This window comes from Malaclemys terrapin, chromosome 1 (assembly GCF_027887155.1).
Source record: "Malaclemys terrapin pileata isolate rMalTer1 chromosome 1, rMalTer1.hap1, whole genome shotgun sequence".
Taxonomy (NCBI): domain Eukaryota; kingdom Metazoa; phylum Chordata; order Testudines; family Emydidae; genus Malaclemys; species Malaclemys terrapin.
Window position 1 is genome coordinate 217,332,589 of NC_071505.1, and position 18,139 is coordinate 217,350,727.

General features: G+C 42.7%; 1 protein-coding gene across 5 annotated transcripts in view; it reads left to right on the forward strand.

Annotated features, from left to right (window-relative positions):
• PIR (pirin) overlaps positions 1–18,139 on the forward strand; it is a 92,564-nt gene that overhangs the window by 15,107 nt on the left and 59,318 nt on the right. For all 5 annotated transcript variants that reach the window (XM_054007210.1, XM_054007219.1, XM_054007238.1 and 2 more), the window contains 2 exons: positions 17,193–17,276; positions 17,763–17,969. In XM_054007210.1, coding sequence (XP_053863185.1) covers positions 17,193–17,276; positions 17,763–17,969 — 291 coding nt within the window. The remainder of the gene's footprint in view (positions 1–17,192; positions 17,277–17,762; positions 17,970–18,139) is intronic.

The window sequence follows — 18,139 nt, forward strand, 5'->3', positions numbered from 1 at the left end:
GCGATGGTCACATAAATACCACCCTATACCGGAAACCTACTGACCGCTACACTTACCTACATGCCTCCAGCTTCCATCCAGGACACACCACACGATCCATTGTCTACAGCCAAGCTCTAAGATATAACCACATTTGCTCCAATCCCTCAGATAGAGACAAGCACCTACAAGATCTCTATCAAGCATTCCTAAAACTACAATACCCACCTGCTGAAGTGAAAAAACAGATTGACAGACGAGTACCCAGAAGTCACCTCCTACAAGACAGGCCCAACAAAGAAAATAACAGAACACCACTAGCTGTCACCTTCAGCCCCCAACTAAAACCTCTCCAGCGCATCATCAGAGATCTACAACCTATCCTGAAAGATGATCCTTTACTCTCACAGATCTTGGGAGACAGACCTGTCCTCGCTTACAGACAACCCCCCAACCTAAAGCAAATACTCACCAACAACCACACATCACTGAACAAAACCACTGACCCAGGAACCTATCCTTGTAACAAAGCCCGATGCCAACTCTGTCCACATACCTATTCAAGTGACATCATCATAGGGCCTAATCACATCAGCCATACCATCAGGGGCTCGTTCACCTGCACATCTACCAATGTGATATATGCCATCATGTGCCAGCAGTGCCCCCTGCCATGTACATTGGCCAAACCGGACAGTCTCTCCGCAAAAGAATTAATGGACACAAATCTGACATCAGGAATCATAATACTCAAAAACCAGTGGGAGAACACTTTAACCTGTCTGGTCATTCTATGACAGACCTGCGGGTGGCTATATTACAACAGAAAAACTGCAAAAACAGACTCCAAGGAGAGACTGCTGAGCTGGAATTGATATGCAAACTAGACACAATCAACTCAGGATTGAATAAGGACTGGGAATGGCTGAGCCATTACAAACATTGAATCTATCTCCCCTTGTAAGTATTCTCACACTTCTTATCAAACTGTCTGTACTGGGCTATCTTGATTATCACTTCAGAAGTTTTTTTTCTCTTACTTAATTGGCCTCTCAGAGTTGGTAAGACAACTCCCACCTGTTTATGCTCTCTGTATGTGTGTATATATATCTCCTCAATATTTATTCCACTCTGTACGCATCCGAAGAAGTGGGCTGTAGTCCACGAAAGCTTATGCTCTAATAAATTTGTTAGTCTCTAAGGTGCCACAAGTACTCCTGTTCTTTTTGCGGATACAGACTAACATGGCTGCTACTCTGAAACATCTCATCACAGCACTCTAAAACCAACGCTAATTAAACAGATGTATCTTACCCTCATCCTTGAAGGGCAGCAAGCTGTACTCCCCAGTAAGAGGAAGTGAGTTCCATAGCTGAAGGTCTTCTACTGAGAGACTCCTAAAACTGGGACTTCAGAGTCCTCTTCCCAGAACAGAGAGCTATCGTGTACCAATTGCACTTCTGAGCTGCAGTGAGTTTGTATATATGGATGTGGATAATGGTAATTCAGTTTTGAAGGGAAAATTTCTCCATGCTAGGTAGGTCCGGCATATGGAATCCCTCTTGGACAGATTTCTTCATTTCATTAAAGCCCTTGTAGTGTTTGCTAGTAAGCCTTAGGCCTAGTTTAAACTGCATGTACAATATTACATTTGCATTCGAGAAGTAAGGTTGTGGTGACTCAAAATACTAGCATTTTAGCAAAATGTTTTTGGAGTTACAGTATTTTTTCAAGTATCAGAGGGGTAGCCATGTTAGTCTGAATCTGTAAAAAGCAACAGAGGGTCCTGTGGCACCTTTAAGACTAACAGAAGTATTGGGAGCATAAGCTTTCGTGGGTAAGAACCTCACTTCTTCAGATGCAGTATTTTTTCTTCATTTTAAAGAAAAGGGGCTCCATTGTCTATGGGGAGAGATTTAGCGCAGCGTATCAAACAAAATAGCCATGGAGGTTACAGAAAACCTCAGGGCCAGCTTGCAATACCCTAGTTGCATTGAACAGTGTTTTACAGCATGAGCAATCCCACTGACGTCAATTAGCCTACTTTTGGAATAAAACACTACTCACAGTGAAGGAGGACCTCAGTATCTCAGGAATACAAGCTCAATTAACATGGAAATGGGATCAAATGCAGAGTGGCACATTTTTGCATTGTGGTATGCAGGGAGTTAGCAATGCAGCTCACATTAATGTTAATATTTAAAGAATATCACCATTTGCCATACCAAAATTCATCCTAGATTCAGTATCGTCTCTAATGATTAATAAGCTGGTTAATTGTATGGCGTACTTGTGCAAAAGTGATTGAGAAATCCATGGATTCCACTTAGAACTTGACTTTTTTAAGCTCATTGGCATACATTTCCAGTGAAAAGAAACTAGTTGGACTCACTATGTATTCTTTCTATATTGCTGACTGTTAGAAATATTTACATTACACAGAAGAGCAAGCACAAAACATACAATAGACGTGGCAGTTTAAGCTCACTACATAATGTACATTTTTTTAAAACTGTGCTTATTTTCCTCTCCTCAGGCTAACTAACATTCAGGCTACTGAGTGCCAGAAGGTTTTGCACACAGCATATAAAAACAAGTAAACTTTCTTTTGTTGGACAAAAACCTAGACAATAAGTTTTTTGTGTTTTTTGCACAATAATAAACTTGCTGAACCAAGTAAAGAGAGTGATTCTTGGCAAAGCTTCAAGATTATAAAATACAAATATTAAAGTGCATGCAATATTAAAGTGTGCATGACACTTAATTTATTTAGAACTGGTCATTGACCAGGTGGTATTCACCCAAGAGTTCTGAAGGAACTCAAATATGAAATTGCAGAGCTGTGGTATGTAACCTATTGCTTAAATCAGCCTCTGTACCAGATGACTGGTGGATTGCTAATGTAACGCCAATTTTTTAAAAAAGGCTCCAGAGGGGATTCTGGCAATTACAGGCTGGTAAGCTTGACTTCAGTACCGGGCAAACTGGTTGAAACTGTAGTGAAGAACAGAATTATCAGACACATAGAAAACAGGATATGTTGGGGAAGAGTCAACACAGCTTTTGAAAAGGAAAATTGTACCTCATGAATCTGAACAGGCCACAGAACCTCACCCAGCCACTCCTGTAATAGACCTCTAACCTCTGGCTGAATTACTGAAGTACACAAATCATGGTTTAAAGATTTCAAGTTACGGAGAATTCAGCATTTACACTAGTTTAAACCTGAAAGTGATCAGTTTGACCCTGAGCGTGTGGGCAAGACCCACCAACCAGACACCCGAGAAGGTTTAAATGGGTTTTAAAATGGTGCATAGGATGGTGAAGGCCCTCCACGTATAGGTGAATTGAACCCTTAATGGACTGTATTTAAAGGTACGCCCTGAGCCACTGGGGTAAAACTGTCCTTTACTGTTCAAGAGTGGAGGGTGAAGAGTGGCCATCTTCACTTTGCTTTCGATCACTATAAGATTCAGGGGTGCCTTTTTTTTTTTAAAGGAAGACATAAAAATAGATTGGCTTTAACCCAATGTAGAGAAGTGACTATTCCATAAACAATGATAATTTATGCACAGGATAGGAACTAACAGTAAAGAGTATGGCCAATCCCAAATATTCAAAAATCATGAGTCAGGCCCGAAAGAATCATGATATTTTAAAGAGGCATTTTTGTGGTCTCTTTTTGTCTTCTGGTTTTTCACCTTTCGGGTGTACTCAGGTCCCACTTACAAGCTTTTCTCCTTAAGCTTGAGTGCTAGAATTTTTTAAAATGAAAACTGGGAGTTGTCTTAAAGAGGTGGGTCTTCAAGCAGAACTCCAACTGTCATGCGACTGGTTATTTATAACAATCATGAACTTACAGCAGGAAGATTTAATATGTATAGCTAACATAGTGTCAGTGGGCTGAGTCCATCAAACTTTATTTCTCATGAGAACCGGTAGATGGCATTGTGTGGCAGCACTAACAATCAGCATGCTGAATGAAGTAAGAATTTATTTCATGAGTATTTACTGGTGGGTGGAAAGTACTCATAAAAATTCCCGTTTAAGAAAAGTGTCTTAATTTATGCTTTAACGGTATGATCCAATGGCTATTGAAACCAAGAGGCATTCCATTGACTTTATAGCACCAAGGACCTGAGCCAGTGTCCGTTAGACAAGTACTGTATCTGCCTTCTGACTCCACTAATAGAAAGATGAAAGAACAAGAAAAATCTGAGTTCCAGTGTCCTTGTATGAGACATACTTGGGATAAAGTATTTGTTTACTCCATTGGCTTAATGCAGCAGCTATTCTTCTAAGCTTTTATTATAATGGTAAGGTATTGCTTATTTCATTGCCCATTTTATAATAATACATAAAAAAGTGGGTTAAACTTAAAAGGAAACATTATAGTATAGTGCTGATATCACACCATCATATCTTTTATGAACATAAATATATCATTGTAAGGTCAATAAAACAAATATTTTCTTTTTTTATGCAAACTACTATTTCATTCAAGTAGAACAAGGTATGAATCTGTAACTTGAAATATATAGGAGAAATAGTATTTATAACATAAAAATGTTCAATATAATAAAAATGATTGTCAGAATTGGTAATTCCCGCCCTTCCCCACCCAACTCCAAATGACTGTGCTTGTAAATAGATCCCAAAAGTATAAGTTCATTTAAAATTGAAGAGAGAAACTCAAGGAAACTAATACAGACTTTGGCTGATGAAATAATGTCACTGAAAGTGTTTCAAATTGTGGTCTCACTTATAACTACTGTCAGCTTAGAATCATTACAGAGAAAAGTGTGGTTTGGAAGCCACTTGCATTCAGCTCTGCTATAGAGCTGGTTGGGAATTTTTCAATAAAATGTTTTTCATAAAAAAAAAATGCTGATTGATTAAAACGGAAACTGTTCACAAAACAGGGTCAGTTTCGATGATTCTCCTGACTCGAAAAGTTTCTGGGGAAATTTTTTTCAAAATTCTCAAAATTTTGATATTTTAGAAATGAAGAATTCTGGTTTTCACTTTTGAAATAGCTTTTTATTTTAAAATTTAAGCTAATTGTGATTGACAAAGGTTAAAAAAAAAGTCAGACTCACAGTGGAACATTTGGATTGATGCAAATTGGAAAACTTTGTGACTTCTGTCTCAATTTGGGATGGAAAAAAATTTTGAATTCTCAAAAATAGTCATGGGATGGGAAAATCATTTATCATCCAGCTCTACTTAGCTACCTCACTACCAGACATTCTCACTGTTGCTGAAAGACAATTGCCTGTTCCAGTTGGAGTAAGGAGAGGCAGTACAACCACTTAATAGCTTGAGGGTGCTTGATATTGTGAGGTGAGAACTATATCCAAGTGTTTGATTCTCCGCTGAAAGAATGAATTTCTCCTGTGATGGAAGACTAGGGCCTTTGGTTTAAAAAATGCCAAGGCCAGAGTTTTTTCCCTCGGGATATGCATACTACTGTACTGTCATGCTGGGCCCTACACAAGCGGCGACCCCAGTTTGAGAAACACTGAATTATGGGCTCCTTTATGCGAAGTGCTGTGCAAACAGAGGCAGGCACAATTCATGCCCCAACGAGTCACAGCCAATAAGGTATCATTTACGGAACTCATATTATTCTCCTGCAAAGTGCAGTAACTGTCCAGCTCACGCTTAATGTTTTGTTTGCTTAGTGCTTAGCTTTTGCTGTGTTAGTCTATGAAGCTTCCACATTGAGTACTTGAAAAGCTTAACTTTTAGTATATAGTATCTGAGTTTTTGCAGCCTCTCTGCTCAAGTTAATAATTTAGCCTTATTATCATTCTTGTTGACTGCCTCTGGAACATCTCAATATCCTTTCTGTACAAAGCTGCTAGATACTTAGTGGAGTATTGCAAATGTCTTAAGAGAAGTAGATTAACTTATTCCTCTTTGTTTATTTATAGCCATATGTTGGTGTTGATGGTTCCATGATTCTGTCTCACACCCATATCCGCTCTATGTGTTTGTGTAATATATGGGCCTCAGTTTCCATGGGCTGTGCAGCCAGTTTAGGATGCAACTCTGCAACTTGATTCAAACTCAGAGTGAGACTCATTGGATGCAAACACATACAAAACAGAAACAATAATGCTTGCTGAGTCTTCTGCAAACTGAAACCTTTGAGTTCTGCACATCACTGTTTGAGGGTTTTTTGAAACCCTCAAACCCTGACATCTTACTGGCTGGATTATTTGGACTCTGATTTTGTTTGTGAATTGGGACTAGGTTACATTACGTTTGGTTCAGCGAAGCAGTTACGTATGTGTTCGCCTTTTTAAGAGGTTTCCTGAGGTATTTTCTCTATTGCACACAATGATAACTAGGCTTATATATTGGTTTTCATTAGAAGATGACACAGTTACTGGCTTAGTTGATGGGGAGAAGCAGTAGATGTGATAAATCTTGATTTTAGTAAGGCTTTTGACACAGTCACACATAACATTCTCATAAGCAAACTAGGGAATGGTGATTGAGATGAAATTACTATAAGGTAGGTGTGCAGATAGTTGAAAGACTCTACTCAAAGAGTATTTAGCAATGGTTTGCTGTCAAACAGGGAGGATGTATCTAGTGGGGTACCAAAGAGGTCAGTCCTGGATCTGGTACTATTCAATATGTTCATTAATGACTTGGATAAAGGAGTGAAAAGTATGCTTATAAAAATCTGTGGATGTCACCAAGCTGGGAGGGGTTGCAAGCACTTTGGAGGGCAGGATTAGAATTGAGAATGACCTTGCCAAATTGGAGAATTGGTCTGAACTCAACAAGATGAAATTCAGTAAAGAAGTGCGAGGTACTGCACTTTAGGAATGAAAAATCAAATGCACAGTTACAAAATAGGAAATAACTGTGCTAGGTCAGGGGTCGGCAACTTCTGGCACGCGGCTCGCCAGGGTAAGCACCCTGATGGGCCGGGCCAGTTTGTTTACCTGCCGCGTCAGCAGGTTCAGCCGATCACGGTTCCTACTGGCCGTGGTTCGCCACCCCAGGCCAATGGGGGCGGCGGGAAGCCGCGGCCAGCATATCCCTCAGCCCGCGACGCTTCCCGCCGCCTCCATTGGCCTGGGACGGCGAACCGCAGCCAGTGGGAGCTGCGATCAGCTGAATCTGCCAACGCGGCAGGTAAACAAACTGGCCCGGCCCTCCAGGGTGCTTACCCTGGCAAGCCGCGTGCCAGACGTTGCCGACCCCTGGGCTAGGTGGTAGTAGTGCTGGAAAGGGTCTGTGGATTATAGTGGTTCAGAGATTGAATATGAATCAAAAATGTGATGCAGTTGCGAAAAAAGCCTAATAACATTGTGGGGTATTCACAGGAGTGTCATATGTAAGGCCTCAGCTGGAGTACTTTGTCCACTTTTGGGCATCACACTGGACAAAACAGCGAGAATTCAGAGCATGGCAACAAAATGATAAAAGGGTTAGACAACCTGACCTATCAAGAAAGGTTAAAAAAACTGGGCATGTTTAGTCTTGAGAAAAGAAGACTGAGGGTGTCTTCACTGTGTTACGGGCTCTTTAAAAGAGGACGGGGAACAATTTTTCTTCATGTCCATTGAAGGTGGGACAGGAAGTAATGGGCTTTATCTGCAGCAAGGGAGATTTGGGTTAGATATTAAGAAAAACTTTCTATCTCTTTAATTAAACTAATTAAATACAGACTAAATGGAGATCAGCCAAATATACATCCTGTTTGTAGTAGACTGAGGGCTTGTCTACACTATTGCTTAAGTTGATGTAACTTACATCGCTCAGGGGTGTGAAAAAAGTCACTCCCCTGAGCGACAGAAGTTACATCGACTTAAACCGGTGTCCACAGTTCACTATGACGCTCTCCTGCTGACATAGCTTCCACCTCTCATTGAGGGAGTAATTATGTGTTGGCATAGCGCGTCTTCACCAGATGCGCTACAGTGGTGTATCTGCACCGATGTAGTGTGGCAGTATAGATTAGCCCTTAGTTAGATCATCATTTTAACAAACAAATTTAGGATAATTATAGACCTAACAAGACGCTGACCTTCAAATTATTATTTGGATGTTTCTCCCCTTTTATATTTTTAAGTGAAGAGTTTTACAGTCTGATCATTTTTGCTCAATACAAGAGTGGAAAAAGTCATTAGGTTTGATTCTCCATTATCTTGCAGCCATATCACAAGGGCTACTTTGCACAGCCTCTATCTGTGCAGTGTCAGGGTAAAAACACTACCATTTGGATTTACACTCACTTTACACAGACTTAGAAATACATCTATTAGACAAAAGCCATGCATAAACTGAGGGAAGGGTCAGGCCTTGTCAAATGCGGAGTGCAGTCTCGTCAACCTCAAACATTCAGGAATCATTTGTCAGCCCACCAGAATCATGAGATTATCTTAAACTTCATGAGATCTTAGAAAATGTATTTTTGACTCTGTATTTGCCTTTACATTTTTTTCATTGAGGCTTCATGTTGTCAAGGCTTTCTCTGCAAGAAGGGCTAAAAATGTACTTTATTTTAAATGAAAACTATGATTCTCATGACTTCAGGAGCTGGGGGCTACAAGAAAAACAGCAAATATTGTGAAATTTGCAATAAAATCATGAGTTGTCAATATGCAGTGAGCAGCTCAGCTGCCCTATGCTTTGACGGCCCCTGAATTCCAGGGATCAGACCCTCAGAGCACATGGCCTGGTCAATTCTGGCTGGTCTCTGAAATCTCTTCACCCATTCTCTTTCTTGGAGCAGAGAGAAGAAGCAGCGTGGTGCAATCCAAGCTGAAGAAACTCGCTCCCTGCATCCTAGTGGTCCACTGCTCTGCTCACGCAATTCAGACAGAACAGGGAAAGGGATTGGCAGGTGACAGTATGCACTGTTCCACAGTCTCTGAGCACGCTTAATGTATTTAATCAGTGGTTCTGAAACCTTAATTTATGGATCACCCAAGTCACTCTCGATAGTCAGCAAAAGGAGAAGTTTTGTGAACCAAATAGTGGGAGATTGGGCAGGGATTTGAGAAGCACATTGCTCCATGAAAGGGGCTTTTGCTAAGTGGTCCACAGCAGGATGTTGGGGTGAATCACTATCTGATGTGACTAAGTAATTTTCAATGTGATAACAGTTAATTTCTCATAACACATAGTAACAAGAGATTGTACCACAGCCCTTCTAAGTGTAAGCACATTGAAATAATGATGAACTTGGTCCAAAAAATCCTAGTACATCTTTATATTGTTTATTTCCATCAGCAGAATTTTTGGAATTAAAAGTTGGGTATTGAGATATGTGGAAATGGCTCCTAATTTATTCTGTTTTTTTTCTGCCTTGACTTTAGTCATATTTTGAAACCATTCTGATTGTTGTGATATACAAGAGTTGACTTTGGGTGGTATTAATGATTATTAATACTTACGGGTATTCATTTTACTGTCACAATGATCTGTTACAGGAAAGGTTTCTCCGATAGTTAAAAGCTTACATAGCCATGCCAAACCTTTAACCACATGATAGTCTACAACTGTTTTGAAGGACAGTAATTATGTCTGAGGGGTACTAGTGCCATGCAACTTTGTTGGAGTCTCACAAATCAAAAAGAAACCAAATAAGTAACCTCATCTCAATTATGTCTCCCTCCTTTCAGAAGGAGAGGGGGGAACTCTTTGCCATGAGTGTTGAAATGTGCATGTGTGTTGGACTTCAAGAATGTGACTTTTTTTCCTTCCCCTCCCTTCCTCTGATAAGTGTTTTGTTTCAAACAGGCTTAACAGTCTCAATATTTTTCTGTTGACATGGGCGCATGCTCTTATGTGCTGTTGGCAAAAAGGGCTCTTCATTCTTTGGTTACTTACTATTAAGTGTTTTTTTTTCCTTCCATCTGGCAGAGTCTCAAAGTGAAAATGAAGATTACAAATGCTATTGTGGGCAGAGTGCTTTTTGCAGTAACTCAGACATTCAGCAACAGAGGGTCCTGTGGCTCCTTTAAAACTAACAGAAGTATTGGGAGCATAAGCTTTCGTGGGTAAGAATCTCACTTCTTCAGATGCAAGAAATGAGGTTCTGACCCACGAAAGCTTATGCTCCCAATACTTCTGTTAGTTTTAAAGGTGCCACAGGACCCTCTGTTGCTTTTTACAGATTCAGACTAACACGGCTACCCCTCTGATACTTGAGTTACTGCAGACATTCTTTTCCCATTTGTGTTAAATTTGACTATTGTCAGATAGAATTTGCATGTAAAAATTGACTGTTTTATGCTAATAAGCTCTCTTGTGAGATTATATACATTGCAGTAATGCTACTGTTAAAAAATAAATACTGTTGTAAGAAGAAATATTGCAGCCAATTTTATTTGACACTTAAAATCCTTAGGATAGGACTTGGTGCTGCTTCCAGTCTCTTTTCAAGAAGAGAGTAAATGCAGTTTAAAGCAATTACTTTCAATCCAGTTTAGACTGATGTTTTTTAATCATGGATTGACCATGAACTCCATAAACCAGGGCAGAGGGGTAGCTGTGTTAGTCTGAATCTGTAAAAAGCAACAGAGGGTCCTGTGGCACCTTTGAGACTAACAGAAGTACTGGGAGCATAAGCTTTCGTGGGTCAGAACCTCACTTCTTCAGATGGCATCTGAAGAAGTGAGGTTCTGACCCACGAAAGCTTATGCTCCCAGTACTTCTGTTAGTCTCAAAGGTGCCACAGGACCCTCTGTTGCTAGTTAGGCTCTGCATCTTAAATTTTATGGGCAGTGTTGCCTAAAACCCATCAGGGTTAATTAACACTCTTTGGGGAGTGGCGGGGGGGGGGAGAGGGACTGCAAAACAGTTTCACGCTCCCCTGCCCACCCTCTCAGATGTAACTAGTTCTTGTCCACTCTCACCATGCCACTATGAATAAGGCCAACAATAGGATTTTGGGGAGGATTGGTGAGGTAACTCTTTAGAGGAATTGATTCTTAACTCCGTCACTTTGAGCCTTCTGCTGAAAGAGAGATGGAGTCCAAAAGTTTGTGCTGGGGTCTCTATATAGCTGCCAATATTTTGTGCAGGTACTAAACAAGCAGCCTTTTTCTTTTAGGCTACTTGTTTAGCTCCTGCACCAGGAATCAACTGGAGGCACAGAGCCTCTGTGCCTCTATACAATCCCTTGTAGCTGCACTCCTTGGCGTATGGCATCTGATATTGTCCATCAGAGTCTAAATAGCCTGATTCAATACCAGTGTCATGCTGTTGTAACTGCACTGACTTCCCTGGAGTTTACGTCAACATCAAATTAGAGTAACGGCCCTTTGATTTAAAAATTAGCTTTCCTTATGTCTTGAAAGAAATAGCTAATGCATGACCATGCAGGTTTTGGTTTATGAGTAAGCCAGCCAGGCACTAGAGGGAGCTCACATTAACTAAAAAGTAGTGAGGAAATAATCCTCCTTAAGTGGAGTGGAAGGACAGCCATCAACCTTTAGTAAATAAAAAGGTCAAAAACGAGCAGAGAACTGTTGAACTAAAGCTTCTAGTATGGCATTAAACCAGAGTAAAAATGTACTATTACTAGTTTTTAATTGGAAGAATAGTTGTCAATTGGGAAAAAAAAACAACAACAACAACCTGGGTTCTTACTATGCAATTCTTGAGTACAAGATGAACACTACTCATACTGAACATAAAGCAGTGCACAAGACTCCCAAGAAGGTTGTAATTCAGTGGATGCATAGTACAGTACAAACATCATAAACCACAAGGACTTAGCTCTAGAGACTTAGAAATGTTAGCAATGTCTCTGTAATTGAAATAGGCGCTTCAGAAACTTGTAATATATGCAAGATAAATTTCAGAAGTTGTTAGGCTTTAGGTTGTTTGAAGAAAGGTGGAGAGGGTACATGAGATGAGGAGGAAGATTAGTGTGGATACAATGTCTAACGATTAATTTGTTCTCTTTAAAAATGAGATTTTTTCAGGAATTTGAAGCAAACTTACATTGTACAAAAATAGTATAGAAGTGGTTCTCTAAAATATAAACAGATTCATAGCTGCACAGCTCAGGATGCTTTTTGACCAGGTGGCAGTAATACCTGCTTTGTGCCTGCAGCCTCCTTCGTATGGAAAAAGTCTCTACCCCTTTCCTCCATGCTCTGATCCCTGCATAAGTAAAACCCAGCTCTTTGGTTATGTTCTGCAAGCAAAGTTCAGCCTTGACATGAGGATGCACATCTATATCGACTCCAATGACTTGCCCTGCTTAATCCACCTCTGAATCTACTGTTGCCCACAGTCTTGTGATATTTGGAGGTTTTAAATGTCACTTGATTTCTGTATTTCTGCCTTCCAGCTTATGAATTTTTCCTCATTCAAAATGTTCATCTCTTCCAATGGGGCTGAAACCAAGGAAGATGGCTGCCATTTTCATACAGTCCTGGCATGTAGACACGAGGCTGTCTCTAATAGAGATGGGCCCCATTCTCATTGTTTTTAAAGGGGGTTGAAACAATGTGTGACAAAGTTCCTCTATCTTGGTGGGTCCTGCGCTTCTTGGCAGATTTTCTTGCCTCAGAGATTCACCATGTGGGTTGGGGGGAACAGCCCAGAGACCTTCCCCTCTGGAAGAACCCACAGTCCAGGTCAATTGGGAGGTTTGGAGGGAACTCAGGCCTGCCCACTACTCCAGGTTCCAGCCCAGGACCTGTGGACTGCAGCTGTCTATAGTACCTCCTGTAACAGCTGCATGACAGCTACAACTCCCTGGGCTACTTCCCCAGGGCCTCCTCCAAACACCTTCCTTATTCTCACCACAGGACCTTCCTCCTAGTGTCTGATAACACATGTGCTCCTCAGTCCTCCAGCAGCTCACTTTTGTTCCCAGCTCCTCCTACTCACACCACAAACTGAAGTGAGCTCCTTTTAAAACCCAGGTACCCTGATTAGCCTGCCTTAATTGATTCTAGCAGCTTATTCTTAATTGGCTCCAGGTGTCCTAATTAGCCTGCCTGCCTCAACTGGTTCTAGCAGGTTCCTGGTTACTCTAGTACAGCCCCTGCTCTGGTCACTCAGGGAACAGAAAGCTACTCATCCAGTGACCAGTATATTTGCCCTCTACCAGACTCCTGTACCCCACTGGTCTGGGTCTATCACAGATGATACCCCAAGATGTGGCTTGACAGAACCCAGTGTGCAGATACAAGGGATTGTGTGGAGCACGAGACTGAAGAGGTGAATGGAGAGACGGAGGGGACCATGGAGAGGTGGAAGCCTGAGGGGGCTCATGAAAATGTATGGGATGAGAGGGAGACTAAAGAGGCTGAGGAGGGTGCAGAGGATAACTACATGGGGAGGAGATGGACAGGGATAGAAAAGCTACTCCCCCACCCCAGGTATTTTGAAAGAGTAAGCAGAGTTCTCCTCCAAGCAGTCAGCAGGGAGGTGTGTATTTTCCATGTGCATTTTAGATTGAATTGTGAACCTGAAATGATTACACATGCCCTGGGAACAAGGGGGCTTTTTAGAGAGACTCAAAAGGCATATCAGAGAGACAAGGTGAGTGAGGTAATACCTTTTATTGGATCAGCTTCTGTTGACGAGAGAGATGTGCCTTGTCCTCTCTGATGTCGTGGGACGAACATGACTACCACAACATTGCAAACATCCAGAAGCATATGACAAATATGTTTTAAATTATTTTTTAAATCTCATGATTTTTGGAGTCTGACAATACTTTGGCAATACCAGAATTTGGCTTGGAGTAAGGGGCAGAAGCTCTTTGATAATAGCTGTCTGTTGATGTCTGTCTGTCCTCAGTGTGGAGGATCAAATTTGGTTTAACAAGCTATTTAGTCTGGAAGTCTAAATATGTGGTACATTTTATATCTTTGCTTTATATTTAGCCTTATTTTTATTTCCCCCCCCCACACACACACTTGTAATTGTACTCCTTGCCTTCCTCCACTCTTGGCACTATCGCCCATGATCCATAATTTGTTTTGGCTTTGTTTTGCTCCACTTGAGCTATGGCGCAGCTTGTGTGGGAGGTGAGACAAAGACAGATGCACAGTATATTTGTGGTCCCAGATTCTGGGGCCAGCCTGGCATTGGGCTGGTTCCTGAGGTGAGCAAGAACAAGTGATATGCTATAACGTATGCCCAGCTGCTTTGGCCCCAAGTGGTTGTCCTTGCAGCTGAGAAGAGCTGTAGTAGGTTGGTGCTTAGACCATGAAACCTCTTCTTGGCCATGCCCCTGACCAGCCCCTACATGTCATGTGGCTGACTGGGAATTTCCCAGTGGCCGGTTCAGCTGGCTTTATTTTACAGTCCTTTTATAGCTGCAGAGCCAATGTAAAGATCAGAGGCCAGAATTGGGTCGTCTGCAAGAATGTCATTAAATGGACTTCCTTTCCCCTGTAAGGGGACTGTTGGCCCCTTACTAACACTCAATGGGTTTTTTTGTGGTTGGCTAGTTCCCAGTACCAAAAGAAAGGGGAAGGGTTGATGGGAAATCAGGACCCTGAGACTGACAGTCCCCAGGGGGAATGGGGAGAGGCCAATGCTCCAGGTCAGCCTGATTGAAAGGGCGGGCAGGCCAATCAGGGAGTCAGGAGGCCAGGGGTGTCCCATCCTCTGTGGGAGCTGGAGCTGCCAGAGACAGAGTGGGGCTGAGCTAAGGAGAGAGAAGGGACCTGAGCTGGGGAGCAGAGCTGTGCTAGCCAGAGAAAACAAGAGAAGCAGCCCAGGAAGCAGGTCGGTGCTGGGAGCAGAGCCACAGAAGCAGCCCAGAGAGCAGACCTGTGCGGGGAGGAGAGCTGCAGCATCCAGAGCCAGAGGGGCCAGAAAAAGCAGCCCGGGGGCTGGAGGCAGAGCAGCAGCAGTGCTGAGGCGGAGCTGGAGCTGGAGCAATGCAGGGCTGGGTGTGATGAGCAGCTGGGGGGAGCGAGGGAGGACTCCGGGCAGTGGGCCCAGCACCAGGAGATGCCCCCAGCCAAGATGCCTTTCAGGCCAGACTTGGGGGCGGGGGGATCGTAACCCCGACAGGGGAGCTGATACTGGGAAGAAGGATCCTGCCACGTAGAGCCTGAAGGCGTGTGGCCACAGCCAGAGCAAGTGTCTGACTCGCAGCATCACTGCAGCACAGCCAGGGCCTGAAAGGAGCCCTGGGATGTGTGAGGAGCAGACTGTGAACTTCCCTTACATTCCAGAGACGCTGGTTGTGATGTCCCCGTGCCACAGAGTGGGGTGAAATGTTTTCTTTAATCTTTCCCATTTTTTCAAAATTGATTGCTGTTTAATAAATTGTATTTGCTTTGAACTGTATGTAATGATCAGTGGGTCAGGGAAGCATCCAGTGCAGAGAGCACCACAGAGTGGGGACACCCTAGCCCAGTGGTTGGCACGCGAGCTGATTTTTACTGGCACACTGCTGCCAGCCGGGGTCCCGGCCTCTGGCCCCGCTCAGCCCGCTGCCGGCCTGGGTGAACAGAATCCCCGGCAGCGGCTGAGTGGGGCCATCGGCTGGGACCCTGGCTGGCAGGAGCCAGCAGACGAAACCCCAGACCGGCAGTGGGCTGAGCCGCTCAGCCCACTGCTGGTCTGGGGTTCCATCTGCCGGCCCCTGGCCAGACGAGATCCTGGTCCCCAGGCCCGCTCAGCCGCTGCCGGCCTGGGTGAACGTAACCCCCGGCCGACAGCAGGCTGAGTGGGGCCGGCGGCCAGGACCCTGGCTGGCAGGAGCCAGTGGACGGAACCCCAGACCAGCAGCGGGCTGAGCGGCTCAGTCCACTGCCAGTCTGGGGTTCTGTCTGCCGGTCCCGCTCAGCCCACTGATGGTCTGGAGTTCCGGCCGCCGGCCCCTTGCCAGCCAGGGTCCAGGCCTCCTGCCCTGATCGGGCCTCCTGCCAGCCTGGGGTACCAGCAGCCAGCCCAGGGCTCTGCTCCTGGCCTGGTCCCAGTACTCTGGAGTTCTTATAAAAAATTACATTACAATTAGCTTAAACTTGAAGACTTAAGAACTTTGTATATTACAGTAATCGTTAAAATATGTATAATGTTAATAAATACATAGGTTTGATGAAACAAAGTAGTTGTACTTACGTGCCTATGCTTAATTTGTGTTTTCGATGATTTACCTTCCAAAAATATCTCACATATCTCGCACCCCCAGAAAGGGCATCTTGCACCCCCAGGGGGTGCATGCACCCCAGGTTAAGAACCACTGCACTAAACTGATAAGGTCTGCATTTTAATTTAATTTTAAATGAAGCTTCTTAAACATTTTTAAAAGCTTGTTTACTTTACATACAACAATAGTTTAGTTATATAATATAGACTTAGAGAAAGAGACCTTCTAAAAACATTAAAATATTTTACCGGCACGCAATACCTTAAATTAGAGTGAATAAATGAAGACTCGGCACACCACTTCTGAAAGGTTGCTGACCCCTGCCCTAGCCCCTGGCCTAAGTGGCCACGACAAGGTTGGGGGTCGAGCCCTTTAGGAATTCTGGGCTCAACCTTATCAGGGTTACGACGACTGTGCCACTCCGGAGAGTGGAGTGAGAGCCCTCAAGGTCCGGCAGGCCTCTGGGTAAAGGAAGTGGGAGTGAGGACTCAGATTCTTTTGCTAGCCTATTTCACCAGGGTAGTGTATAAGCCAGAAAAGTTCCTCACAATAGCGGGACCATTCCCCCGCTTACACCCTGATATGCCTGTCTTTGCAGATGAAACTGACCAAGGCTTGCACTTTGGCACTGTCCCTAGTGCCTTCTGCAGTGATGATAATCTTAGTTGGTTTTACTTTTTCCTTATTGCCATCACAGCAAAAACACTGCTGTGCAGAAGATAGAGCCTTGATTAGTTTCTTCTGCAGTTTCCCTTTGTGTTGGAATTGAGACCAAAAAGAGGAATGCTGAAAGAAAAACGAAAGGGAGAAAAGGAAAGCATGATGGTGGGAGAGGTCCATAAAGAGAAATGGAAGAAGAAGAGGAATGAGTGAGAGGCTGAGAACAAAAAGGTGTAGTGCTGATCCTAAAACCGTAATCCTTTTCAACATGGGTAATTTTGACATCAAAGTTTGTGTGGCCATGTGAGTCAATATTGGGCTACTAGAACTTTCTGGTTTCTGCTACAGTGGAATAGACTGATTCTGTTGTGCTCTCTATCTGTTAAGAACGAAACAAACAAAAGGGAGTTTTTGCATAACAATTTCATCTGTCTCTCGTTCTTCCAAGGTAACTTACCTGTTAGATGGTGGCTCTATAGCCCATGAAGATTTTTGTGGACATACTGGTATATTGAACCCAGGAGATTTACAGGTATGGGAAAGTGGGCAGAAAGGAATCATTGATATCTTAATCCTAAATACTTCTGCCTTTTCGTTTGAATTTGTGAAGAGCCTACAGTTGAGGAACACTACCCCTCTTTCTGTTATAAGAGAAGCTGTAACTGGATGCTTTTAATCTCAGCCATTATATTGCACTCTGTTGTCATATGCTTAGATAAATTCCCACCACACCATATTACTGTGGGAAACTTCATATTTTAGCTTTTAAAAATCTCTGGTAAAATAGATTAACAAATAAATTATATTGTTTCAATGCTGCACTTTAACATTTGAAATCAATAGATAAACTAAATGTTAGGAAAGGTTATTTTTTAATAATCAGTCTTCTAACCAGACAAAAACTTTAGTTATATTAACTTGTCCCATGTAATGAAATTCAAATGTGTTTTCTTTTCTCCATTTTCTAAAATTTAATGTCTATGTTGTGTATTCTGTTCCTTTTATACCATCTTTCTAGTGGATGACAGCTGGGCGGGGTATTCTTCATGCAGAGATGCTCTGCTCAGAGGAACCAGCACATGCTCTGCAACTCTGGGTCAATTTGAAAAGTTCAGAGAAAATGGTGGAACCCCAATACCAAGAACTGAAAAACAAAGACGTCCCCAAACCCTCCAAGAATGGTGTGACTGTGTCCGTCATTTCCGGAGAGGCACTGGGTGTAAAGGTAAACTGTGATCATTGGTACAACTGGTGCCTATGTACAAGTAATATGTACATTTGAAGCTTTAACTATTTATCATATATTTGCTGACAAGTTTAAACATCAAATGTTTTGTCAGCTCACTTTTGTTGTGAAAGGAGAGATCCTCTGAGTTTTATAAATATTCTTTGAAG